This window comes from Colletotrichum siamense, assembly GCF_013390195.1.
Source record: "Colletotrichum siamense strain Cg363 chromosome Unknown KSG_Cg363_contig08, whole genome shotgun sequence".
Classification (NCBI taxonomy): Eukaryota; Fungi; Ascomycota; class Sordariomycetes; order Glomerellales; family Glomerellaceae; genus Colletotrichum; species Colletotrichum siamense.
In genome coordinates, this window is record NW_023501021.1 from 2,864,687 (window position 1) to 2,889,701 (window position 25,015).

Here is a 25,015-nt window from a genome sequence, read left to right on the forward strand (position 1 = left end):
TACAGGATGACGGGGCACAACGGCCAGGACTCAGTTGCACTGAAAGCTTCCACCAGTCCTCGGAGAATCAAGTACCAAGTCCAAGGAGTCCAAGGCAGGGGTCGTGGAGAGGCCGTGTGGCGGGGCAGGAAATGGCGCTGCGGGCGATACGATTGGATCACTCGAGCCAATCCGCCGGAATTATGGGGGCAAATTTTGATAGCGAGATACCTGCACGTGGCCGCAATCTTCGCCTAGACCCGGCTTTTCTTGCTCTGCCCGGCCACCTTCGTCGGCGGTTTTCAGTCTTCACCCCACCAGCCCGCCTGAGCCACAAGTCGCTGCAATGTACCTCCTTACTCTGCAGCCGACGTGGAGGCGGGAGGCAACCCAGTCCGACCTTGGCCTGCCTGTGACCCTGAAAGTCCACTCCAACTCTCCCCGTACACTTGGAGGGTACAACGCCCGCGCTTTGGTGAGGCTGAAGACCTGCACCGGCCTAATTAATCCAAACTGCCCCCATTACACTGCTGACTTGAACTGCACCTCATCCGTTTCCTCTTTCGTGGGCTCATCGCCATCACGGCGACCGCTCATCCACAGCAAACCCCATCTCACCAGCTTTACTCACTACGAATCCCGTCGCTCGAGGACGCAGTATCGATTGCTCGTCCTCTCATCGCACTCGCCGTCTACGCCGCCGTCATCCGAGTGTCACAGGTCCCTGGGGGGTGGTTCATGTGGTGCAGCGAGTGCTGACGCGTGGTGCCTAGAATGGCTCCTCCCGCAGCCTCGTCTGAGGGCATTGCCGCCCAATCAGACCTTGGCGACACTGACGACACCTCATCATTAGCAGCTTCGATTGACATGGACCGATTCAGGCTTCGCGGACAGCCGCTGTCTCTTCACTCACGCTCGACACTGGAACCTCGGAGTGAGGCATTATCTAAAGGAGGTCTTGCCGGCGTTATTGTTGGCATCATTATCTTCTTCGTACTTGCTATCATTTGCGCCTACCCCTTCATAATCCGTCGCATCAAGGGCAAGAGAAATGGAACGAATCGTCTGGACACGGCGGAAACCGCCTTCATCCCCACGCCGCTCCGTCCATCGGGAAACGTGCCCACGACTGGTCCAGCTGCGTCTAGCCGCATGTCATCACGAGACTCATTGGGCAACAAGAATGAAGCTCTTCAAGGGCCGGACCGGCAGTCAACCAAGGAGCTAAACGTCTCGTCCCACGGCACCGACCCATCCAAACGAGATTTGGGAAGCTACCAACGTGGCTGTACTGGCGACGACAGCTCTCATGCACCAAGCGTTACCACCAGACGCGGTACTGACCACACCTTCGGCCGCGCCTCTACCTGGAAGAGCGAATCGTCCTATCCATGGACTCCTGTCGGCATAGAGCTGGTCGCTACTCGGGCTGACGGAATGGAATACTCGGATGCCACTCAAGGACACAGTGCTACTTACTACAGCCCGACCATCCCTTCTGAGGCCTTCGGCATGGTCACCCCGCCTCCCACAGATGAACCTGTTCCCGCGCAGCCGCCGAGGCGATCAAGCTCTTATGCCAGCTCCCTGGCGAAGAACCTTCTCCAAATGTTTCCCAAGGGTCGGTCAAGCACCAAGGATTCTCAGTCAAGGGGGGCAAAGATTCAGCCAACGCAAGAGTTATTGAGGGAGGGCTTGTCAGACTCGCCAACTCAGCTTACCGGGCCATTCTCCCGCGAAATAGGACCCGGCGCGACCTCCACGCGCGGACAGCTGGGCTCTCCATTCAACCCGCCTAGCCCCAACTCAGAGCCTGATCAGGCTCAGGAACCGGGAACCACAAAGGAAGGAAAGCAGGAATCTCCGCCAATTTTGCCGCCTGTGTCGCCTGCACCTGGAACTGTCAACCCCATGGATATTATGGCGCCGTCGAATTTGACCGAGCAGACCTGGCACACCAACCAGCAACTTTATAGCATTGCTCACCCGCCCCCCAAGCCTGTTGAGCCAGTCCTGGTTCCCGAGCCATCACAAGCGCCAACCCCGCAGTCCCCGGAGCAGCCTTTTGAGCACCACCAGCAGTACCTACAACAGCAACAACAAGATCAACAGCAGCAACAGCCACAGCAAATACAGCAACAGCAGCAGCAGCGATGGGATCAGACGGGGGTGGCGAATGGAGGACTTGTTGCGAATGGCAATGGACATGTCCAAACGAACGGCTTCAAAGCCCCGGCCGGTGGTCGTCCCACTGAACACGATGTCCGCATGAACGATGTGCCCCAGCAAGTTGATCCGACTCATCTTATGCCCGACCGGACCAACCACTACTACGAGGGCGAAATTACCGACCCGTCTGAACATTCTCCTCAAATGGGTGGTCACGTCTCATCCGGGGCATCGTATCAGACGACGCCGAACACCCAGATCGACAGTAGCCCATCGCCTCCGTCAGACAACAGCTCAGATATCCGCAACAGTGCCTCGCCGTATCCAGGTCTGCAGCAGCAATCTCCGCGCACATTCATGTGTGATGAGTGCGGCAGATTTTTCGATCAGGTTCATAAGTTAAAGTGAGTCGCTTCGAAGGCTGTTCGCCGTCCAAACGCTAATTGATATAGCCACCACAAGCGGTACCACGAGCGACCGCATGAATGTACTGAGCCAAACTGCGGCAAGAGATTTGGAACCAAAACCCATTTGGATCGCCACATCAACGACAAGCACAGGAAGACGAAGAAATTTCACTGTACGGTTAGCACTTGCCCTTACTCAAAAACGGGGGGCAAGTCATTCCCGCGAAAAGACAACTGGAGGAGACATATGGTCAATATTCACCAAGTTACGCCTATGGGCGATCCGGAACCCGATTTAGTCGACGAAATCATGGGAGGAACCTGAGCGTGGCGAGAGGGGCGTGCGCCCGGTCGACAGGTGCCAAATACTAGTTCATCGGAAGACGGACATTGACCCCAGCAAACGGTTGGGGTCCGATGCCCGAACGCGAACGGACGACGGACAATGCTTGGGAAGTGGTCAGTCGAGTATTTGACAGACGCGTGAACTTGCAAGCAGATTACCCCAGAGCCTCCCTGTGGCTCTGATACGCGGGTGCAAATGCTTGACTTCAGCAGAGCTGGATTCAGGTCGGCAACTCAAAGAGGAAGCCAAATCCCCGCGACGCTCACAGGCACCATTCTTTCTTGCCACAGAGCAACCTGTTTATATATCATTGGATATTTTCCCCTACGGTTTGGGAATATTAGGCAATCAAGGCACATTCGTTCAGGGACTGCGATGACAGCAGTAAGGCGTTTTGATGCCAAGAGTTGGCTGGGGAAACATGTAGAATAGGCCAAAAGCATCACGGTGGCGCGTATGATTAACTCAAATCTTTGATTAAGGACCTGACAAGTTTCTTTTGTTGGTCGATCGAGAGTCCACGCTCGTCTGTCTCCTGAATGGCTCTTCCCACCGCGATAATGACCTTGACGCTCTCGCTGTTCACCCAGATCTTGCCGTTACGGCCCACGGCCGTCTCGAACGCGGCGCCCGTCGCACCCAGCTCCTCCAGGACCACAAGGTCCGTCGTCTTGGGGCTCAGCAGACGACGCGCCATGCCAAGGGAGATGTTGAAGAGCATACCGCCCACGAGAGGTCCCAAACCGTCGGCCTTACCAGTGGACTGGTAGACGCACTCCAGCTCGGGGTCCATGTGTTTATTCGCAAGGGTGACGCGCGCGTAGACGAGGGCGCCTGTGTCAAGGTGAGGGCGGTTCTTCTTGGACGCCATCTCGAAAGCGAGTTGGGGGAGGATTGCAGGCGTCGAGTAGTCGGCCAAGAGGACGTAGTAGATTTCGGAGGCAGAGCGCTGGACGGTGCCGACGACGAGGTCGCCAACGGCGGGGATGTACTGTATTCATCCAGTCAGAATTGCCCATGGATCAGTCGAGAGAGATTGGACCTACCCTTCCGCCAGTCTGTTCAACCCATATCGAGTTCTTCTTGCGGTCTGTGACGAGCTTGCCCGCGATGGTCGGGACTATTTGACGAGGAGGCACATGGCGAAGGCCAGGACCAAGTCTGAGAGGAAGCTTCTGGTGGGACGGGATCAGAGACGCGTCAATCTCTTCGCCTGGGAGGACGAAGGGGCCCGCTGTAGCCATGACGAAAGCGGGTGACGACGAGAATGTTGAATTGGAATCGTCAAGTTCTGGGCCAAGGCGCTTCTCTCGGTCGCCTTTCAGCGGTCTTCTCACTGCCGATCAGCCTTGCAGAGGCTGGAAAGCTTTTGGCGGGGCACTTTCCAAATTCACACTGAATTTGATTGGGACACGACCGGGGGGTGTGGGGAAGGTACCCCGATGCCACTGGGCGAACAGCGAACGTGGGAATTTTTTTTTTCCCTTGCCCAAAATTTTGGCCTTGAACCCCCACCATTATCAACATTGAAAACAACCTCACCAAAGATCTCGACAGGATCCGCGGCAACTCTCGACACCCTACGTCCCCCGTCCGTCCCAGAGACTTTCAGATACCACCTATATACGCAACAACCCTTTGCGACCTATAATATAGCACAAATGGCAGCGAACGGTGACTCGCGCCCTGCGCCGGGCGACCGCACCGTCATTGGTATCACCTTTGGCAACTCCAACTCCTCTATTGCCTACACCGTCGACGAGAAGGCTGAGGTTATTGCCAACGAGGACGGAGGTGAGATCAACCGCCTGTTACACTAGGTTGTTTGTGTTGTAAAGAGCAGAAGTTCTAACGAATTGCCCGCAGACCGTCAGATCCCCACCATCCTCTCCTACGTTGACGGCGACGAGTACTACGGAGCCCAGGCCAAGAACTTCCTCATCCGCAACCCCGACAACACGATCGCATACTTCAAGGACTTCCTCGGCAAGGAGTATGTCTTGTGCTTTGAAATTGTGTCTTTCTATCTCATTTGGCTAACATGCCCGCACCAGGTTCAAGTCCATCGACCCTACCCACAACCACGCCTCCGCCCACCCCAAGGATGTCGACGGCACCATCTCTTTCACAGTAAAGGACAAGGAGGGTGCCGAGGAGCCCTCTACCGTGCCTGTCTCCGAGGTTGCCACCCGCTACATTCGCCGTCTCGTCGGATCTGCCTCCGACTACCTTGGCAAGAAGGTCACCTCTGCTGTCGTCTCCGTCCCCACGAACTTCTCCGACAAGCAGAAGGAGGCTCTCGTCAAGGCCGCCAACGATGCTGGCCTTGAGGTTCTTCAGATCATCTCCGACCCCATCTCCGCCGTTCTCGCCTACGATGCTCGCCCCGAGGCTGAGGTCAAGGACAAGATCGTCGTTGTCGCCGACCTTGGTGGCACCCGTTCCGACGTCGCCGTCGTCGCTTCCCGTGGCGGCATGTACACCATCCTGGCTACCGCCCACGACTACGACTTCTCCGGCAGCCACCTCGACCAGGTCCTGATGGACCACTTCGCTAAGGAGTTCATTAAGAAGCACAACGTCGACCCTCGCGAGAACGCCCGCTCCCTCGCTAAGCTCAAGCTCGAGTCCGAGTCCACCAAGAAGGCCCTGTCCCTTGGTACCAACGCCAGCTTCAGCGTCGAGTCCCTGGCTGACGGCTTCGACTTTACCTCCACCATCAACAGATTACGTTACGAGATGTCCGCCCGCAAGGTCTTTGAGGGCTTCAACCGTCTCGTCGAGGGCGTCGTCAAGAAGGCTGAGCTCGACGTTCTTGACATCGACGAGGTCATCCTGTCCGGCGGAACTGCCCACACCCCCCGCATCGCCGCCAACTTCGCCAACGTCTTCCCCGAGTCCACCCAGATCATCGCCCCCTCCACCGCCCCCTCCGCCATCAACCCCTCGGAGCTCGGAGCCCGTGGTGCCGCCCTCCAGGCTTCCCTGATCCAGGAGTACGAGGCCGACGACATCGACCAGAGCACCCACGCTGCTGTCACGACCGTCAAGCACATTGCTAACGCCATCGGTGTTGTCGGTGCTGACGAGGAGTTCGTCCCCGTTGTCCCCGCCGAGACTGCCGTCCCCGCGCGCCGCACCATCCAGCTGTCCGGCCCCAAGGACGGCGGCGACGTCCTCATCCGCATCGTCGAGGGCGGTGCCCACATCAAGGTCACCAAGCCCGAGCCCAAGGCCAAGCCCGAGACCAACGGCGACGATGAGGACTCCGACTTCGACTCCGAGGAAGAGGAGGAGGAGACCCGCGAGAAGATCTGGAAGGTCGGCCCTACCCTGGCCGAGACCGCCGTCCGCGGCGTCGGCAAGGGCTCCAAGGTCGAGGTCACCATCAACGTTGCCGCCGACCTCGGTCTCACGATAACGGCGAGGGAAGTTGGCGGAAAGGGCGGTGTCCGCGGTACCGTCAAGGCTCCTTAGATGCTAGACGAAGGGAGAAAAGAGCAAATGTAGAGAGAAAGACACATAAATCGTGTGCGTTAGCCAGGCGCAATGTGGTGGTTAAAAGAAGGGGAGGGAACTCATCTGTCAGGTCCTCCTTATTTCAGCATAGATACATGGATTTTATATGGCGGAGGGTGGGGGGAAATGGATTGGAACGAAATCACTGGGAACATAGACGAGAGAGGCAAAACGCATGAATGAGAAGAACGTCAAAAAGTGATGAATTACTTGTTACCAACTATGTTGCTGCCTCATATAGTGAAAAGGGGAGGATTCAACGAGCCTCGTCTGTCCTGGGCACGAATGCAAACCCACAACTAAATCGCCAACGCAATATGCAACAGTGTTGTCTTAAAGATAGCTAACGCTGGAAAGGAAGGAACAAATAACATGGTCGCTGATGCATCCATACGCCCTGCTGACTGAACAGAATCCGCCGATATATAGTAAAGAGAGTTGCCGAGTGCGCCTCAATCATGCCTTACGACACAGCGCCAGGGAGCCTCCACGCCACAAGATCGTCCCGTACATCAAACTCCTCCAGCTCCCTGTTCCTTCGGGAGTCGCGCCCGCGGTCGCTGCTGCCTATCGTCGGCGCAAGGCTCGCCATGCTCCCGCTCCGGCTCCTCGAGCGCGGGTACCCGCTGCGTCCGCCGCGACCATCGTCGTCGCGAAGCTCCCTGCGGCCATGCCGAGACCCGCGGCGGCCGATGCCGGCGGTCGTGCTGCTCGCGCCGTCGTTGGCGCGGGCTGTGAGGACGGTGGTGAAGCTGCGGTCGCTGGAGCCGCTGTTGCTGCGGGAGTGGTTGCGGGCGTTGCCGCCGCCGTTTTGGTGCAGGTGGAGCGTGAGGTGGTGGTGGTGGTCCTGTTTCTGCTGCTGCTGTTGTTGTTGCTGCTTCTGGCGTTCTTGTTTTTGCTGTAACTTGCGCAAGTCTGACGGGCGCAGAGTGCCCATGCCGCCCTCGTCGGAGCTCAGGGAGCCGTTGTTGTCCAGATCGAAGGTCGCGGTCTTGCCGGTGCGGCCGGTCCTACCGGTGCGCCAGCCGTCGCCACCGGAGAAGATGTCCTCGATGCACTCGTCTGCGGGGAGCTCACCGGGCTGGCAGGACCAGGAGGCTGCGAGGGCGCGACGGTACATGTCTTGAACCTCTGACGCGTCGCGCGACTTGGCCATGGTGGGAATTTCTGTGAAGGTCAGCGAGGAATGCCAAGGGTTTGCGTTAAGGGGTAAAGGGCACATACGCCCTGCATCGTCCTGCTCGACTTGCTCGCCTGCCATGATGCCGGCGATTCCTCCAAAGACGGGTGCTGTTCTCAGCGGCGGCGCAGAGTACCCCTTGTCGCCATCCAGCTGTTTCATGAAAATCCCTATCTTCAAGGTACTGTTGATCTTGCTGTCCTGCATGAGGTAGCGCCTGACGATACCGTCCTCGACATCAGGGTCCTCCAGGATGGGGGCTTTCATCGACTTGGGACTCGTGCTTGCGGTGCCGCTGCTGCGCTTGCGCGCGTGGCCGCGGTCGAAGCTGCTACTCTCGCGGGTGAGGCCATCGCTCTCCTCGACGTACTCGCTGAGGTTCAGCTGCACCTTGCCGAGCGAAATCTTTTCATCGTGGCCGCCACCGGAAAACTCTTGCAGTACTTCAAACTCGACGGGGCACTCGGTCAAGTTGTTGTTCTTGTCGATGCTGATCCGGATGTGACTGACTACCTTTTGGTAGTTGTACTCGACCTTGTGGTTGGAGATGGGGCACTTAGGAGTGCGGCCCCGATGCTCAGCGATGATGGAGTGAGAGAGGTGCCATTTCACTATTGATGTTCCAGACACCAGCGGGACGTTGTTTAGGTCGTAGATCTGGGAGATGTTAGCCAGGAAACCTTTGGTATAACAAGCTAGGTATAGCTATTGTGGATGGTGTTCGCAAACCTTTAGGTGTAGCTCAAACTTTGGCTGCGTCACAAATTGTTAGCACGCTTATCGTTCGTTGAGTGGTCCGAATGCAGAATGCACATCCTCCACTTTCCGAGGGATTGAGTTTCTCATGACAGAATGTGGGTACAGACGAATGCTTTACCTTTCTGTTCTTATTGACTGTGGGAAGGAAGCCCCCGTTAGCAAAGCTCTTGAGAGGACTCATGATGAGCGAGTGATATTCTAGGTTGACGGTAGAGAGTTGTGGCCGGAGCGGGAAGCAAAACGAGGCAGGGACTCAAAAGCCCCGAGCCCCCAAGATAGGACGTAAATCAAGGGAGAGACATGGGAATGGCAATAATAGGTGGTTAGGATGCTGCAGTGACGACGGTGAATGAGTGAGGCTGGCGAAGCCACCAAGAAAGCCACCAAGTCCTTGTCTCAGTGAGATCTCAGCCTCATGGACAGGCTCAAGCGTTGCCAACCACGTGGGGGTTCAGGAATGAGGGGCCCGATATAGGATAAAAAGGGTAAGGTGAATAACTGGACAGCGAGGCCGAAAAAAAGCCCAGCTCGACGACATAGGACGAATGACGGTTGGGAATAGGGCAGAGGAGGGAGGGTGTAAGGGCTTACTTAAGGAAGCCATGTTTCACGGAAGGCATGGCTGGCTGGGCTCCGTCCGTTGGGGGCGAGTTAATAATACTTTGCGGCCCGGAGTGAGGACTGCACCCCTTCGGAGGGGGAAACAGGCAATGAGTGAGCGCGCGGGCGGCAGAGTTGGTGCGGGCAGGTGCAAGGACAGGCAGGGACAGGCAGGCAGAGGCAGCGACAGCAACGGTCAGACTGTCAGCGGCGTTCGTTCGGTTTCGGTATGATCGGATAATACGGTAGGTACGGCGAGGGGGACGGTCAGGTAAGGTAGGGAGAGGAGGGGGGCGGGATCGTAATGTGGCTAGTAGATAACGGGATGCCGCCGCCGACCAACTTCACCGCGACCTTGGTTTTCTTGATGGATGCCCTTTGGAGGAAGGCTCAAGATTGCATGCAAGGTCAGTGGCCAATCAGCCGTGCCTGGCTTTGTGTGTTTGGTCCGGCAGTCGTCGTCCGTCCGTCCGCTCAGTCGGTCGTATTGAATGCGAGTAGTATCGAGATGTGACGAGTGGGTTGGCAGTTTCAGCGCCTTCAACCCCGTATCTGTCAATGGCGCGGATGGAGTAAAATTACTCAGCCAACAAGGGTGAAAGCAGCGGCCGAGACAGATGCAAGACTCGATATTTGGCGGGCGGGCGTCGTTGGAAGGTAATAAGGGTTCTTGCAAGAGTCGTATAATTATGCAGTCCTTGACCGATGATGAAAGAAGAGAGTTTGGACGAGGCCAGGCGAATACGTAACTCATCCGGTGTATTGGGAGCTTGCCCAGCCATGCCTGCATCCATCCCCGGAGTCCGGGCGGCCAGCACCGCGTTGGGCTGGGCTGGACTCGCTCCAGTGTAACGAGCCACAATGGGGTTTCCTAATTATCGCCTCCTAGCCTGCGCCACAGCAGGTCGAAATCCATTGCCGCAACACTAGGCTTTATCCTAGGACAGTCTTTGTGAGCCTGTTGATTTCTCGGTAAAATGCGAAGGTCGAGGTTGGCGACACCATCACGACCGTCAGAAATGCCTGTTTCGGCATCTGGAATGGGTGAGTTATTCTTGGAGGATTCTCTCACTCATCCCGTTTGAAGTTCGGCATTGCAGCCGTGTACGTAAGCATCTCCAGCGAGCCAAGCGCTGAAGCGAGGCCTTCTTCAGTGGAACTGCCCCTGTGGGACGACCACGACTCAAGCCATCTGTTTATTCCATTTCACTCTGGACCTCTTCGTCGGAATAATTTCTCGAAACAGTGCATGACTACTTGCCAAAACACCCATTACATTTGTTTAGTCATTGATCTGTTTCCGGTTTACCTCTCTTCACTCTCGTTCTCTGTTGGTCGCTGTCAATCGTTGTCGCCGGAGATCATCAACATTATGATGCGGACTCTCACCGATTTGCTCTCAGAAGATCAATTTCCCCCGCGATTCTAAGGAAGCCAGAATTTGGCTTAGACGTTCCATCTCGCCTTCCTATAGGAAAAAATCACGCAATCTCCCTTCTGGGAATGCAGAGTGAATGTGTGTAGTGGATCGTCTTCTCGTATCCAGTCTCACTACCTGGTTCTAAGATCACAGCGTCTGCTCAACCTCATGCCGTGGTTCCCTCGTATCAACTTACTCACCAAAGAACACCAAATAGCAACAAGCATCACGAATTGCTCCAGGCACCTAACCGAAGATAGGCGAAGTGGTCTACCGTACTGCAGCATACAGACAAGGTCAAGCCCTCTAACATCCCGAACTTTGATTCTCAGGTACGCGAATCGGAGAACCAGTGATGATGCTGCTCCTTCCCCAGAAGCACCAGGGTGCCGCCCTGCTTCAAAGGCCCCCAACAATTCGGAACTGACCGCGACATGCGTCAAGACGAACACCTTCCCGCTCTTGTGTGTCTGTATGAGGCCATTAGGGAAAACACGAGATCGTATGGCGATGCAGCATCCAAGACATACCACCACCAGGGCGCCCAGGCGTCAAAACCGCCCATTCCAGACCCTTCGTGAAACTCCCAAACAGCCTCGAGAATCAAGTGATCCCGGGTTTTCATCGCAGGAGGGGCCAAGGGTCAGCCAACCGCCCAGCAATCCCGCCCCGGGGCACGCTACCCGTCAACCCTCCCGTCCGAGTGACGCAGTGCCGGCTCCACAACTCACTCAACATCCCAGTTGTGGAAGTGTTCACCCCAAGCACGAAGAAAAAAGAATTCTCCGAGCCGCATACGTCATACCATCATCCAAAACCATAGCAACAGTCCCCCCCCAGAGGAAGCTATGTCATCTCCTGCATCAGAACCTGCTTCGGCGCGCAAAGGAGGGATGAGAGGGAAATGAGACAACCACGCGCGCCGCCACACACGGCCCCAGGCAAAAACCGAGCAAGCGCTCGCAGCCACCACGTTTTCCAATTTGGGGCTGGCAAACCGTCGACCCAGCACAGATTAAGCACCATGACATGACCGTTCTCCAATCAACAACGGGTCGTCTCTGCTCCTCGCCCATCTCCTACTCAAACGAGCAACCTCCCACTCGGGTGAAAAAAAACAGCGCCGCTTTTACCCATCACCACCACCACCCTCCACCACCATCCACACTACTACAGCACCACCACTACTACTACGATAAGCTATAAAGCTTTCGATACGCTAAAAAAAGTGCGTTTATAAAACGCTTATAACTTCCTTAAAACTAAGGGAATTAAGTATAAAAAAAAAGAACTTTTTTATATTTTTTAGTATTAGAGAAGTAAGGTTATAAAATACTAGCTAACTATAAGAGCTTTAATTATATATATTATTATAATCCTAATTTATCTAAAATATATAGCTATAAATACTACTATAATAATATTAACTTTAATATAGTTAAAGCTTTATATAATATAGAAAGCTTTAAAGCTAAATATTTATTATAAGAGGTATTACTTTTAGAAGTAAGTATTCTAAATACTACTTTATATATAATTTAAAAGTTATTTAAATATTAATATATTAGTAAATATATTATAAAATAAGTTACCTATATTAATAAAAATATTATTAAGAAACGCTTTAAATATACTAAAGAAACTTTATAACTATAGCTTAAGCTTTAATATTAGTATAATTAAGTATTTAGTAATAAATACTACTTTAGCTTTACTAATAAGCACTTAACTTATATTACTTATAAGCTTAATATATATAATAACCCTTTTAATCTCTAAAAACACTAAGAACTTAATAATAATAATAAAAAAGCTATTTACTACTAAGAAGTAATTAGCTATAAGTTTAAAAATAATTTAATATAATATAATATATTTATAAATTATAATAAAAAGATAAGCTAATAGGTCTATATTAATATTATACTTAAACTTTATATTAAGCTATAGCTCTAAGAAGTTTATAATAAAAGTAAATATTTTACTCTTAAAAAGGATAATAACTTAAACTATAAACTAAATAAGAGTAATAAAGTAAAGGTTTAGAAGGATTATAATAGCCTTAATTACTAGTTTAACTACTTAAAAAACCTTAATCTTTTACTTATTAAGAATATATAATCTATCTTAAAGTAATATATTTATAGTATACTTTACTAAGATAAAGAATACTTAAAAAAGCTTATAAAAATAGCTTAATACGATCTAAATTAAGATATTATTAATAAATAGATTAAATTAATATTAAAGCGTCTTAAATATATAATTATACTAGGAGGTAAGATAACTAGCTTCTAAATTAACGGTATTAATAGTGTAGTAGTAGTGCTAGCAAAAGCAGCGCTGTTTTTTTTCACCTGAGTACCTCCCCATCAACGCTGGACCAACAGCCCTGCAGGCTAACGTCAGGAGGGGGCATGGGGGCCACCTAAAACGTCTTTTTCCACACACCTTAATCCATCATCGTCCCGGCCGGTGCGTTTTGTCCGGGCGAATCCAGTCGTGTGATTGAAATCCGTGGGCCCTAGAGACGCAGTCACAATGCTCGGATCGCCGCCCCCTGTGGCCTTTTTGCGGTGTTTTCAACCCTCCCTCGTGGCTACCTAAAATGAAAAATTTCCTACAGAGTACGTACATTGCCTGAAGGAAGCGGGAATCGAAAGGGAGAGGGACAAATGTCTGATGTATCACGGGGAGATTACCCCATTGACGTCACTATGCCGTGCGCCGTAAGTAGATCTCCTGCAAACCTCTACCGCCAAGATACCTCTTTCCGCGCCAAATTTCCCAAGGGGCGCCATACAGATGGCCCAATTTGTCCGATAAGGTGAAATCGACGATGGCCCTTCGCATTTTGGGCGGCGGCCGGCCCCACGGTATGGTGTCACCAGTCTGCGCTCTGTGATGTAAGGTGAGGTAAGAGCCTTGTTCCCTGTCACCCTGGCCTGGAGTACGCTCCGGTTGGTTCTAGTGTCGAGTGTTCGATCGTGTATATAAGACCATCCTTTCTTTCGACGATACACTTTCTTGAACAGCTCTCCAGAACAACAACATCAAACAAAAACAAGCACACTTCACTTGAAGTCACAACCTCCTGTCAAACACAAACAAATCTCCCATTTCAACCAATCTACACAAACCGCAACTATGGGCGCCGTCGTCTCTTGCGTAAGTTCAATCTTCCATCAAACCCAATGGCAGAATTTAATACTGACGAAATATCCAAACAGATCCAATCGGTCTTCCGCACCATCGGAAACTGCCTGACCTCCGTCATCTCTGGCATTGGCGGTATCCTCCACGCCATCATCGGTGGCATTGTCTCCTTCTGCAACATCATCATCAGCTTCCTGACCTGTGGCTACTGCGGTCGTCGCGGCGGAGGCGGACGTCGCTCCCGTCACACCACCACGACTAGAAGTCGAGTCTGAGCGGGCCCTCGTCTGTAAATCCGAAGAATCACAGCACAGATGAGGGAGACTTGAGATCAATGTCATAAGCATGGACATTGTACGATTATGGAATTTCACGCGAGGGGGTGAGGACGGAGGTGGTGGATGATTCACTTTTACGACTGCGGCGAGCGCGAACAGCTTTGACAGCATACCCCCCACGTTTTCTTTGAAGATACCCACGATACCTGGTTAGCTTAGCTTGAAATGGTATTTTTACATCCAAATTTGTGCCGTGACCTGAACATGGTTTGTTGTGATGCCTAAGTTGTGGGTTGGGACACATCATCTGCCGTCTGATATTTTTGCTCGGGCAGTATACGAACCATGCAGGTCGTATGCTCCGACTTGATTGCTGAATTGAGAATAAGAATAGTATTTAGTATATAGCTCATGATTCAATCTTCCAACACATTGCGATTGAAAAATCCATAAATCTGTCGCCCAGCTTCCTTCCCCACCATCGGCTCAAGCTCCCGCTCGTTCAAGTTCGCCACTTCTCTCAAATTCTCCGTGGCAAGCACCAATCGCATGATATTTTTAGGATTGACACCCGGTACGGCAGACAGCATCTCCTGCGGCTCGAGATTGAACGATTGGTCCTCTGCCTTCATATCCTTGTCTAGCCCAGCGCGTACCGCAGCGATGGGATCCGGCTCATCCTCCTGCGACTTCAACGACTCAAAAATCTCGGCGGTCTGATACGGCGACGACGACCAGATGATTCGCAACTTTGGAAACGCGAGCGTGAGCAATACGAGCTTCGACTGCAGGTCGGACGATACATTAGTCGGCGCAATGCTGTTTAGACTGCCAGAGAGGTCGGCAAAAGGCTCCAGCGTGAAAGATTTGTTCTGGTCGAATTCAATGAGGAGCATTGGGTTCTTGTAATGTTGAAACATGGTCTCCGCCTGCGCGTACAGGCGGCCGTCCTTAAAGGACGAGATGAGATCGCTGATGGACTTTCGTTCGACGCAGATGTTGGGCGATAGAACGTAATCGCCCACGGTCAACATGCAGGGCACGATAATCATGGAGCGCCCGTGGAGCAGTGAAGGTAATGAAGAGCGGAACTCTCTCACATCAACCACCACACGCGGCGGCTGCGCTGTTGCGGCCAGTCGGCCGCCGCCTGCAATTCTGGTGTTGATCGTACGGAGGAATGCTTCCTGCGGGTCCTCAACCCCGTGAGGATCTACAGTCATGACCAACGACATGGACGCTCGCTCCTTGATCAGCTTGGTAAAGGCGTCCTTTTCTCGTCTAACGCTGGAGAGATAGCGTTGCTCCTCGACAGACTCGCCATAGTAGAGGAAATACACGCGGACATTTCTGTCGTTGTGCGAGGACCGGTAGACTTCCACTCGACGGATGAAGGCGGCATCAGGTTCGTACATGATGATGTACCGCGGCTTCACCTCCTCCAAGACGTGTTCGTCATGGTCTCCGTCATATGCGTGAATAACGACGAGATCCTGCATCTCGTAGAGTTGGTAATAGTCCTCCATGTTCTCCAGTGGGTCGGTGACGATCTCCGGTTTCTGTTCGGCTTCTTCTTCGGTGATTTGAACCTCCGCCATGAGGTCTTCCACCTCTCCTGGCCGCTCAAAGAATTGCATGATGCTGCCATTCTCGGCTCGCGTGAGGGTTTGTCCACCAGCCCCGCCACCTCTCATACGCCTCCGCTTGTTCGACTTCCCTCTGAGCGGTTGACCTGCCCTGTCAGTTGCGCCATTCAGAGCTTTCTGATTCTCCGAGAAAAGTGTTGCGTTGACCTGGGCAAACTCCTTTTTCCATCGAAGATAATTGCGCAACTTTCTCCTCATCATGAAAGCTGCCGATGGCTGGTCCCCGTCTTCTTCGTCCTCCGCAGATGGATCCTTCTCAACCTTGGGCTTGAAATGCATCGTCTGCAGGTAGTCGCGGAGTTGTCTGCAGGTGTTTGTGTCGCCGCACATGATCAGGATGGTTCCATTAGAATCATCACGGGCTGGAGGGTCGAAGTGCATGCTATTGTCAATCTCTGTCAGAACATCTGCCAGCCAAGCCCATTTTGGTTGTTCCTCGAGCACAGGCTTGAGGGAGTCGATGTTGGCGTCTGCCGTGGCCGCCTTTGAGCTGGCTGCGTAGACTCTCCTTCGAGCAGTCTCAAAAATCGTTTGCGCGGCGTCAAGAAAAAGCCATGGAGACTGGTTTTGACGCGTTGAACCCGGAGGCGGTGAATGCGCCGCGTGGATTGTATCCAGGTGCTGGAGAAAGGAAACGGCGTCGAGTGTCAATACTGACGATAACATGCCACGCAGAACGCTCAAATCGTTAACAATCTGCCGCGTCTTCCAGCTGACTCGGTGCCAGTTTGGATCGAGCTGTCTCCGGATGATAACATCAAAGTTCTTGTGCAAGGCGCTGTCGAGATTCCAATCTTCCATCTCCAGACCAGTATTTCCTTTCTTCAACTCGTGGATGCTGACTTCAACGCACTCAAGAATGGAGTTCTGAATGTCTCGCATAGCATCCGTCATGGTGATGTTCAGCTCAATGACCTCTGCCGTCTTCTTGCCTTCCAGCGACTGGGCTACTGTGACATGAAATCGCGGCCATAATGATGCTTTCTTGAGAAATAGGTTCCTCATCATAGTAGACAATGGCGAAAAGCCCGTTGAAAATGGATCCGGATTGTCGGCAAACGCCTTCAAGAAGCCGGCCTTGTTTTTCTGGCGATAGATTCTCAAGATGAAGGCCTCAAGGGATGTCGCAACGACACGATCGGCGTGCAAGACCACGAGACCAGTCACTTTCTCGGTGTCGAGCAAATTCGTCAGTAGGTCGACGACTAAAATACGCGAGGTGATGCTGAAGATCCCGCCACGTGCGTACATCTTTTCTCTGGCGCCGACGCTGGTGAAGTCGGTGTTGACGACCGTGAGCCCCCTGGCGTTAGGGGACATGCTGATCGCGGCGTGCTCCGCGAGGGCTTCTCCGATCCAGTTGTTCTCACGGTCCTCCGCGCCGACGAGAATTATCAGATTGTTTCCTGCAGCATCATAGGAATGAAGCAGATTGGTGACCAATCGCATCAGCCCCAGCCCGCGGGCAAGTACGACAAGCTCATCTTCATTTCTCAGCTCTTGAAAGAGGTTTTGTTGGTATTCCTAGACAGGTATCAGCAGCGATACGTGACTTCGTGCGAGCAAGCGACTGACAAGGGGCAATGATAGCTTCACGGGCTGAGGAGCGTTGGCTGACATGATGCACCATGCTGGAGAGGAGGAGCGTCGGTAGTAGGTCGTGTTGGCGTTGATAAGAATCAATGGCTGAATTCGGATAGGCCTTTGATGATGCCTGGCCCAGGACGTACCGTGTCGCGCACTGTCCAAAGGCCTGTGTCCAGCAGGATCGGCCTCCAGTGGGATGATCTAGCACTGTGCGCGTAGGCAGGCCACTTCATGAAATCACCCGCTGGTTGTACCTTCCATGCAACCAAGCAATTGACGGAAGGGTATCATGGGTACCCAATTTCGAGGTTTCTCTTGGCTGCAAGTAATTGCGCGGTATCAAAGCTTCCCTGAGTTTGCTCGGACTAAGCCTCATCTTTTTGATCACTGTTATCTGAGTGTTGCTTAACAGTTAAGCTTAATAACTTAGAGCCCGGCTGTTAATGTTTTCACAACCAATGTTGGAGTATGCAGTCTTCAGCACTCGCTTCAGGCAAAGGTGCCTCAGCAAGGCCTGGATGAGCAACCTTTGGATATTGCTGCGCCGATCTCTAGCTTCTTCATGCGGCTACTGATCTAGAATTAGAGACCGCCATCATGCCATCTGTAAGGCTTGGCATGGCCAAGATCTGATGTTGGATCTTCAACCTCAGTCGTCATTAGCGCCAACGCCATCTCGACTCGAGGTGATCTGGAACAGTGACTGGCAGACAAACTCGTGGGGACTATGGAGACTACGTGTTGTCACTGGAGAGTAGCACCGTCTGTCAGGTTTCTGGCTCATCCTCTTACACGTTAGTGGCCGCGTGATATGCACGTAAGTCGCCGGTGACGCGCAGGACTCTTTTGGCAAGCATCTCCATCTCTCTACTTCCATGTGGATAGGGCGGCTACGGACGGACAATACAGATGTAAACAGCTGATGCCATCCGAAGCACGGTTTAGCACGTAGTCACTGCTTGCAAATTGGGAGGCCTTCCAGGTAAGCGGGGATAGGATGTTTGGGGTCGTCCAGTCACCTTCGCTTTCCCCTCAGTTAGCAGAACGACGTCATCAGCCGTCGCAACCCTCCACGTACCGCAGGCACGCCTCAACTCACATGTAAGCCTCCGACGAGATACTTTATAAACAGCCCTTCGTCCCGCTCGTTCTTACCTTGCTTCTGCCCAGACAAGACACCACCACCTTTCAAAACCAAACCTCAAACCAAACAAACAACTCAACCAATAATCATTCACAATGGCCGACAAGGTTAAGGAACTCGTTAACAACATCACCAAGGGCAAGGTAAGCGAACTCTTAGCCCCTAAAATAGAATCAAGCATCAGACTGACCTCCGAACAGGACTCCGAGAAGGAGAAGGAGTTCAGCGTCCAGCCCATTAAGGAGGGCGGTGTCGACCCCAAGTTCGCTGCCCACCAGGCGCACCCCGGCCCCGCCGTGCCCAAGGACTTCAACGCCCAGGAGGAGGGCACCAAGGAGGAGCGTAGAGCCAAGGCTGAAGCTCTCAACAAATAGAGAAGAAGTCAGCATTTGACTATTCATGATGTATGATCACAAATGACACTGTAGAATATGGGTCACGGAGGCGGCACCCGGGATGGGCACGGAGCCTTCGGAATTGGGCGGCGGATAGCGTCGTAATGCTCCAAATGAATTCATGAATCGATTCCCACATAATTTGAGACCGGTGAATTGGCGTGGCTATCCCGGATGATCAAATTCGCGCAGATCGCGACAATATCGAATCGTTTCTTTGCGATGTCTGTTTGAATTAGGAATCTTGGGCATGGCTACACGGCACAGTCTCCTATCGAGATGGAAGAAAGGGTCGGTCCATCAATCACTGATCAGTCGACCAATGCAGCATGTTTCTTTAGAGACCAACAGATGCAACGCTGCAGGTTCCACGTCCCACAATGACGACAATCTTCCTCTCACTTCCACGTGGCGGTGCTTACGCGCAAGGTGTGGCTGGTACGGCGTATCGAGGGACCACTGCCTGCCCCCTTCAGGCTCACTGACTGCGCTGGCATGCGCACCTCAGCGCTGCAAAGCTGGGGCCTGAGCTGACGCCCGAGCTGCGCCCGAGAGAGAGACACTGAGAGAGACCTTTGGTGAGGGAAACTCAGGAAACATCCCAGCCCGGCTGCCACTGAAACGAACGACTCAGCCACCTGCGGTGGCCCAGGGCAGCCGGTTACGAGTCCCGTCCGGCCCAGTCCCATTCGTGGTCTCCAGTGCTCCGCTACAGTCGTACCGTTCCCTCCATGCCAAATCGCCTGTCCACCATTCTTCTCGTTCAATCAGGTCCGAGTAACGTTTATTTCCATCGCACACACCACAACGACCAGGACCTCACCCTCGCGCGGCACAACCTTCTCTCCTCTCAGCCTTCTTGGGACGGCATTTTTATGATATCCTCAGGGTTCCCTCGTTGAGTGATGCGAGCCCACATTTCATGAAACGCCCCCGGACCCGGAAGCTCTGGCATCTTTGAGCACAAGCTTATCACTCTCGCATTGGACGCAGCTTTCTTTTGGGCGCAGAGCGGCTGCCTCACGTTTGCACCAATCTTAACGCCAGCCCAGTACTGGCACTGTACCTGACCCTGCTGTTTGTTCTGCGGCAGCATAGCAGCCTTCTCGCTGTACCTCAACTTCCAAACACCACAAGCGACGTCGCCCTTCAACTCGCCTCGGGAACCTTGCCAAGTTCACTGCTGAAAGCGACCGACCTGACGAACCGCCATCCCGAAAGAGGAGGTGTCTGCCCAGACACCATCGACTAAGCGCCACTTGCTCTTACCTGACATACACGCGTACGACGCAGACTGCTGCTGTTATTCTGGGAGTGCCACTGCTGCCTTTGGTGCCGCGGCTGCTGCAAGCACACGACCCTCTGCATCAACTCCACCTCGTCCCAATTCCACCTTGAATCGACTACATACGAACCTCGACCTCTCCACCACCCAACCTCCCTCGACCGCCTCTCCTTCGCTGACCACTCCCCGCCATCATGCCGTCGATCTTGAGCGATGACGACAAGGAGACTGTCAAGCGCTTCGTTCCCAAGCAGACAAACAAGATCCAAGCCGTCGCCGTCGCCAGGTTATATGTGGCCTATCCCAATCCTGCGAAATGGACATACACGGGCATCCAGGGCGCCATCGTTTTGTCAAACGATCTGGTAGGCAACACCTATTGGCTCAAGATGGTTGACATCTCTGTAAGTACCCCGCCCCTCTCTACCTGCTGTTGCATCCCTTGGCTGACATGCGTCTAGTCCGCAAACCGAGGCGTCATCTGGGATCAGGAGATATTCGAATCGTGGAGCTACAATCAAGACCGCACCTACTTTCACAGTTTCGAAATCGAAGAATGCCTCGCGGGCCTGTCATTCATGGACGAGAAGGAGGCCAAACAATTCAAGAAGAAGATGGATGACAGGGAAAAGAATGCGAGCAGAGGCACAAGGGCAACTCCATTCGGAGGAGCTGCACAATCTCATCCTCACAAACATGGTCTGCTCGGAGGACTTTTCGGTAGCCGCCATGCTTCAGCTCCCACACCCCCCGATTCGCCACGAGCACATGGCCGAATGCCATCGCTCGGGGGACCCAACGGTCACAAGTCCTCCGAATTCGCGGTTCTCGATGCGTTCGACTCGAATTGGCGCGAGAACTTTGGACAGGATCTGCGAGACAAGGGCTTGACCGATGAGTTCATTAAGGAGAATCAGGAGTTCATCGTCGACTTCTTGAAGGAGGAGCAGGAGAAGCTGATGGCTGGAGCAAGAAGCCACGTTCCTCCTCCCCCTCCTCCGCCACCAACAGGATCCCATTCCAACGGCATCGAACCAAGAAATAGGCTTCCTCCGCCGCCGCCCCCTCCAGCAGACGGCCCACGTGTACCACCGCCTCCTCCGGCCCCACGACGCGGCAATGCCCCCGCTCCTCCGCCAGCACGGAGGTCTGGCAAGACCGAACCGCCGGCCGTTCACAGAGAACCAACCCCTCCAAGCGAGCCTTCTGCGCCCGAGCCGCCCAAAAACCGCTTCGCTGTGCCTCCACCCCTGCCAGACGCCGGCAAGCTTGCGCATGCTCTGGGAGGCTCTGTCAGTGCCATTCGCGGGCCGGCAAATGGACCGCCTCCGCCTCCACGCCCGCCAAAGACACCTATGCAAGAAGAAGAGAGACCCGCGAGCCACAGGTTCGGAGTGCCTCCCGCGTTTCCAGGTTCACGACCGCCGCCAACTCCAAGCCGCGGTCCGGTTCCACCGCCTCCCCCTCCGAGAGCAGATGCTGGTCCGCCGCCGGCCCTCCCCCCGAAAGCCCCGGCGAACGAGGCCCCTCCCCTACCACCACCTTCTTCACGGCCGGTACCACCTGCACCAGCAGCTGGAGGCCCTCCACCCCCACCGCCTCTGCCAGCATCGCAGGCTCCTCCGCCGCCGCCGTTACCCTCGTCGAGCGCGCCTCCTCCGCCCCCTCTCCCTACCTCACCACCGCCTTTGCCAACATCCAACGCGCCACCTCCCCCGCCGTTGCCCTCCTCGAACGCTCCCCCACCACCTCCTTTGCCATCAAGCAACGCTCCCCCCGCACCGCCTCCACCTCCTCCCGGGGCCGGTGCGCCTCCCCCTCCTCCCCCACCGCCGCCAGCTGCCTTGGGTGGACCCCCGGCTCCTCCCATGCCGAACCGGGACTCTGGGTACTCCTCTGGCGTTCCCGCTCCCGCGCCGGACGCCGGTCGCTCCGGCATGCTGGCCGATATCCAGAAGGCTGGTGGTATCAAGGCATTGAAGAAGGTGGACAGAAGTCAGATTCGCGACCGAAGTGGTGCTTCAGTTGGTGGCAGCAACGATACTGGGCCGCACGGAAGCGGTTTGCCCCCTGCTGGTGTTGCACCTGGTGGCGGTGGTGACATGGCCAACGCCCTTGCCGCCGCGTTGCAGAAGAGAAAGGAGAAGGTCAGCAGAAGTGGTAAGTTGGCATCTGTCTATTTGGTCTACGAAATCCAAGCTAATTTGCTGTTAGATGACGAAAGTGACAATGACGACTGGTAAGCAGTCAGTTGTTCATCATGGACATAGAGGCACACCGTTCAGGTTATGGTGCCACGCATGCGTCTTCTTCAAACCCAAGCACGGATATTTAGCATTCAGTTCTTGCTATCCCAAAGGATAGCTGCATACTTAGGATGGGGTGGATCACTGCTATTGGCGTCTTTTAGAGCATACTGAAGGGCGCTTCACCAAGCAGGAAAAGTGGGATATGATGTGGAAGCCGATGATTATAGCGTCCGGCACCGCAATCAGCGGGTTGTCATGGAAGTGAATGAGCTTGCTCACAAGCGCATTAGCCATATGTAAAAGAGATTGCAATCAAAACATCAACAACTGTCCACGACGGCGAATTTATGCATGTGAGAAAGAAATTTCAGCGTGATATATGGTGGGCTTTGGAGGTGGCCCGGAGGCCACATGCCAAAATAATTCAATTAATCAAGCGCAAGGAAATAGTTCTATCGTCCCCGAGATCTGATCTGACGAGCCATGACGTCTCTCCCACCATGGCCGTCCAACGCACCGCCCTAGACACCTTGACTGTCGCGGAATCCAGTAGCCGACGTGGCGAAGACCACTGGATTTGAGAGAGAAGACAGCATCCCCACCCTTCCGGTCTTGCAGCAGAAGGCCGGCCGGGGGAGGAGGTTTCGGGGGCTCCACAAAAACACACACGAGCGTGGCGCGTGGGAAGGATTTTTTGTTTAAATGTCGTCAATGTCGACCTCCTTCTTGCCATCGCCGCCGGCCTCGTCACCGCTCTCCTCGGAGTCGCGGTCATCGTCGAACTCGAAGTTGCAGTCACCGTCGCCGTCGGCACCATAGGTGTCGGTCTCGTTGATCTTGGCGGACTCGGGCAGCTCGCCGTAGGCCTTGAGGGAACGGGCCTCGTCGGCGGTGTACTTGAGGATGACATCGCCCTTGTCGTCCTGGTACTCACGCAGGGAGAGGAGGATGATGTCGCCCTGGTTGATCCAGACCTTCTTGCGGAGCTTGCCACGGATGTTGGCGAGACGCTTGACGCCGTCGAAGCACTGGGCCTCGAGGCGGCCGTTGCCGAGCATCTTTACGACCTGAGCGTACTCTGAAAGAAAGTTAGTGGCATGGTCATGACGTTGTTTTGTGTTGAAGGACAGCGTGAGAGGCCGTTGGTGGTGGTGGTGCCAACGCGTGTTTGGTGATGGGAAATTATGGAAATTTCTTGTTTCGTGCAGCCGAAACAAAGGAGGTTGTGTTGCACTGACCTTGGCCATCTTCCTTGAAGGTGAGCTCACGCTTCTCGTGGTCGGACTCGTTCTTGCCACGTCTGCGGTTCTTTCCTCCCTGTGTGGTTGTTAGTCTGTATTCAAGAGCGACAGCATCATCCTCAACACCATCGACAGCATCGCCATGATCGGTGTGCGTTGCCTCGAATAGCATGGAGGGGGCGGGGTTGATGGCGGGTCCGGCTAAGCAGGGGAGGGGTGGTTTTTTTTCGCCCTTCTGTTTTGCCAAACCACAACCACAACAATCATACGAAAATGGATGAACTGACCTTTCCCTTGTTCTTGGGCATTTTGACTCTCGAGAATACCGGTTCTGAGGTTCGATGGGGGAGGGGGGTGGGAGAGTGGAAGTGTTGTCGAGGAGTGGAAAGGGGAGGGAATCAAGTGGGCGATGATGTTGATGGGCGGGCTTTATTGTGCGCTCGCGCGAAATATGGGCTTTGGGCTGCTGCTTTCTCCGATACCCAGTCAGTGTGTGCCTCGCCTTACGCAGGGCAGTGATTTACTGGGTACTGCGGCAATGGGGGAGGAAAGGGATGGCGCTTGCTGGAACCACTGGTTCTGGGGCTGCTGGAGGGGCGAATGATGCAGCCAGTATGACTCAAGTGGGGACACTGCTTTAGGGGGCTGCAGTTAGGTGTCATCACCAACAAACTGAGGTTAGCGGTTGGCCAAGTGCTGTGGCTCGGCTCAAGCAGTGCATTACCTAAGGCACCACAGCACAGGTACAGTGAAAATGTGCGAGCCACACGCCAATTGTTTGACACTGCACAGCCCACTCTGCAACCCGGACGGTCTTGGTATTGATGGATGGCTTATCTAATCTCTAAATATTTTGGAGATGTCTCTGAACCACGATCTTGTTAATCTCTTAAGTTGGAGACTGTCTACTTTTGTGACATCGTTTTCCTCCAGAAACCCGTTCCCCGAGAGAGCCGAACCGATGACTCGGTCATGACTCTGAGCTAGACCAACCTCGACAACAGTCAACTGTCGCCGCCAGGCATGACTCTTTGCCACCCGACACCCGAACCTCTGCGATGAACCCGGCGAGACGGCAGTTAGTGACCCGCGGCCTTTGGCGGCTGCCGTCGACCTCGACAGCGCTCCGAGCCACATTCGCACCGGCGGTCCAATGCTACAGCTCCTCCCCAAGAAAGCCGGTTCTCCCCGTCCCAAGCAAGCCGTATGACGAGAATGCGCCTCTCGAGCAACATACCGTTGCCATATTTAGGCGCCTCAACATGCGATCACCCTTCCAAAGAGGAATTTGGAAGGAAGCGCCCCGAGATCACAGCAAAAATATCGATGCGCAGAAATACATCCTTTGCAGATACTCGCTGGAGCACGTCGTTGAACGTTTCGATATGTTCAAATTCCAAAACTCGCGACACCCCACTGCCAATGTCGCAGTGCTGGAGTATCAGTATGAGAAGATGAAGAGAGATCGGCCGCTGTGGCCACAATATGATGGTGTTTACAAATTCGGACGTGCTGGGCTCGTCATTACGGCGCGTGCTAGGTTGATGAAGGCTCTGAGGACGTCTCTGTTCGCCAGAGGGTATGACATATATGGACGGAGACTTGTTGCCGAAGAGGTGGCCGGGCAGCGCAAGAAGGGTCCAGGTGATTTGTGC

The 25,015-nt window shown here is 53.8% G+C and overlaps 9 protein-coding genes across 9 annotated transcripts; 5 read left to right on the plus strand and 4 right to left on the minus strand.

Moving 5' to 3' along the window:
* Positions 1 to 753: 753 nt before the first annotated feature.
* On the plus strand, positions 754 to 2,880 carry CGCS363_v012301 (Zinc finger protein 42-like protein; the record flags this gene model as incomplete). Its single annotated transcript, XM_036644150.1, has 2 exons — positions 754 to 2,552; positions 2,601 to 2,880. 2 exons carry the CDS (start codon positions 754 to 756, stop codon positions 2,878 to 2,880), a joined length of 2,079 nt encoding a protein of 692 aa, XP_036490364.1.
* Positions 2,881 to 3,361: 481 nt separating this feature from the next.
* Positions 3,362 to 4,145, minus strand: rrp40 (Exosome complex component rrp40; the record flags this gene model as incomplete). The annotated part of the gene is made up of 2 exons (XM_036644151.1): positions 3,362 to 3,892; positions 3,948 to 4,145. The coding sequence occupies 2 exons, from the start codon at positions 4,143 to 4,145 to the stop codon at positions 3,362 to 3,364; spliced, it is 729 nt and encodes a 242-aa protein (XP_036490410.1).
* A 417-nt stretch (positions 4,146 to 4,562) lies between these two features.
* SSZ1 (Ribosome-associated complex subunit SSZ1) lies at positions 4,563 to 6,378 on the plus strand (the record flags this gene model as incomplete). The annotated part of the gene is made up of 3 exons (XM_036644152.1): positions 4,563 to 4,695; positions 4,768 to 4,894; positions 4,956 to 6,378. 3 exons carry the CDS (start codon positions 4,563 to 4,565, stop codon positions 6,376 to 6,378), a joined length of 1,683 nt encoding a protein of 560 aa, XP_036490411.1.
* A 505-nt stretch (positions 6,379 to 6,883) lies between these two features.
* CGCS363_v012304 (Uncharacterized protein) lies at positions 6,884 to 8,540 on the minus strand (the record flags this gene model as incomplete). Its single annotated transcript, XM_036644153.1, has 4 exons — positions 6,884 to 7,587; positions 7,645 to 8,257; positions 8,330 to 8,353; positions 8,478 to 8,540. 4 exons carry the CDS (start codon positions 8,538 to 8,540, stop codon positions 6,884 to 6,886), a joined length of 1,404 nt encoding a protein of 467 aa, XP_036490367.1.
* A 4,986-nt stretch (positions 8,541 to 13,526) lies between these two features.
* On the plus strand, positions 13,527 to 13,810 carry CGCS363_v012305 (uncharacterized protein; the record flags this gene model as incomplete). The annotated part of the gene is made up of 2 exons (XM_036644154.1): positions 13,527 to 13,547; positions 13,610 to 13,810. The coding sequence occupies 2 exons, from the start codon at positions 13,527 to 13,529 to the stop codon at positions 13,808 to 13,810; spliced, it is 222 nt and encodes a 73-aa protein (XP_036490369.1).
* A 419-nt stretch (positions 13,811 to 14,229) lies between these two features.
* Positions 14,230 to 17,079, minus strand: rad16 (DNA repair protein rad16; the record flags this gene model as incomplete). Its single annotated transcript, XM_036644155.1, has 2 exons — positions 14,230 to 16,983; positions 17,035 to 17,079. The coding sequence occupies 2 exons, from the start codon at positions 17,077 to 17,079 to the stop codon at positions 14,230 to 14,232; spliced, it is 2,799 nt and encodes a 932-aa protein (XP_036490365.1).
* Positions 17,080 to 18,285: 1,206 nt separating this feature from the next.
* CGCS363_v012307 (uncharacterized protein) lies at positions 18,286 to 18,564 on the plus strand (the record flags this gene model as incomplete). Its single annotated transcript, XM_036644156.1, has 2 exons — positions 18,286 to 18,333; positions 18,391 to 18,564. The coding sequence occupies 2 exons, from the start codon at positions 18,286 to 18,288 to the stop codon at positions 18,562 to 18,564; spliced, it is 222 nt and encodes a 73-aa protein (XP_036490366.1).
* Positions 18,565 to 20,064: 1,500 nt separating this feature from the next.
* On the plus strand, positions 20,065 to 22,113 carry LAS17 (Proline-rich protein LAS17; the record flags this gene model as incomplete). Its single annotated transcript, XM_036644157.1, has 3 exons — positions 20,065 to 20,274; positions 20,332 to 22,030; positions 22,085 to 22,113. 3 exons carry the CDS (start codon positions 20,065 to 20,067, stop codon positions 22,111 to 22,113), a joined length of 1,938 nt encoding a protein of 645 aa, XP_036490408.1.
* Positions 22,114 to 22,817: 704 nt separating this feature from the next.
* tif11 (Eukaryotic translation initiation factor 1A) lies at positions 22,818 to 23,668 on the minus strand (the record flags this gene model as incomplete). The annotated part of the gene is made up of 3 exons (XM_036644158.1): positions 22,818 to 23,197; positions 23,358 to 23,436; positions 23,648 to 23,668. The coding sequence occupies 3 exons, from the start codon at positions 23,666 to 23,668 to the stop codon at positions 22,818 to 22,820; spliced, it is 480 nt and encodes a 159-aa protein (XP_036490363.1).
* Between the last annotated feature and the right edge of the window lie 1,347 nt (positions 23,669 to 25,015).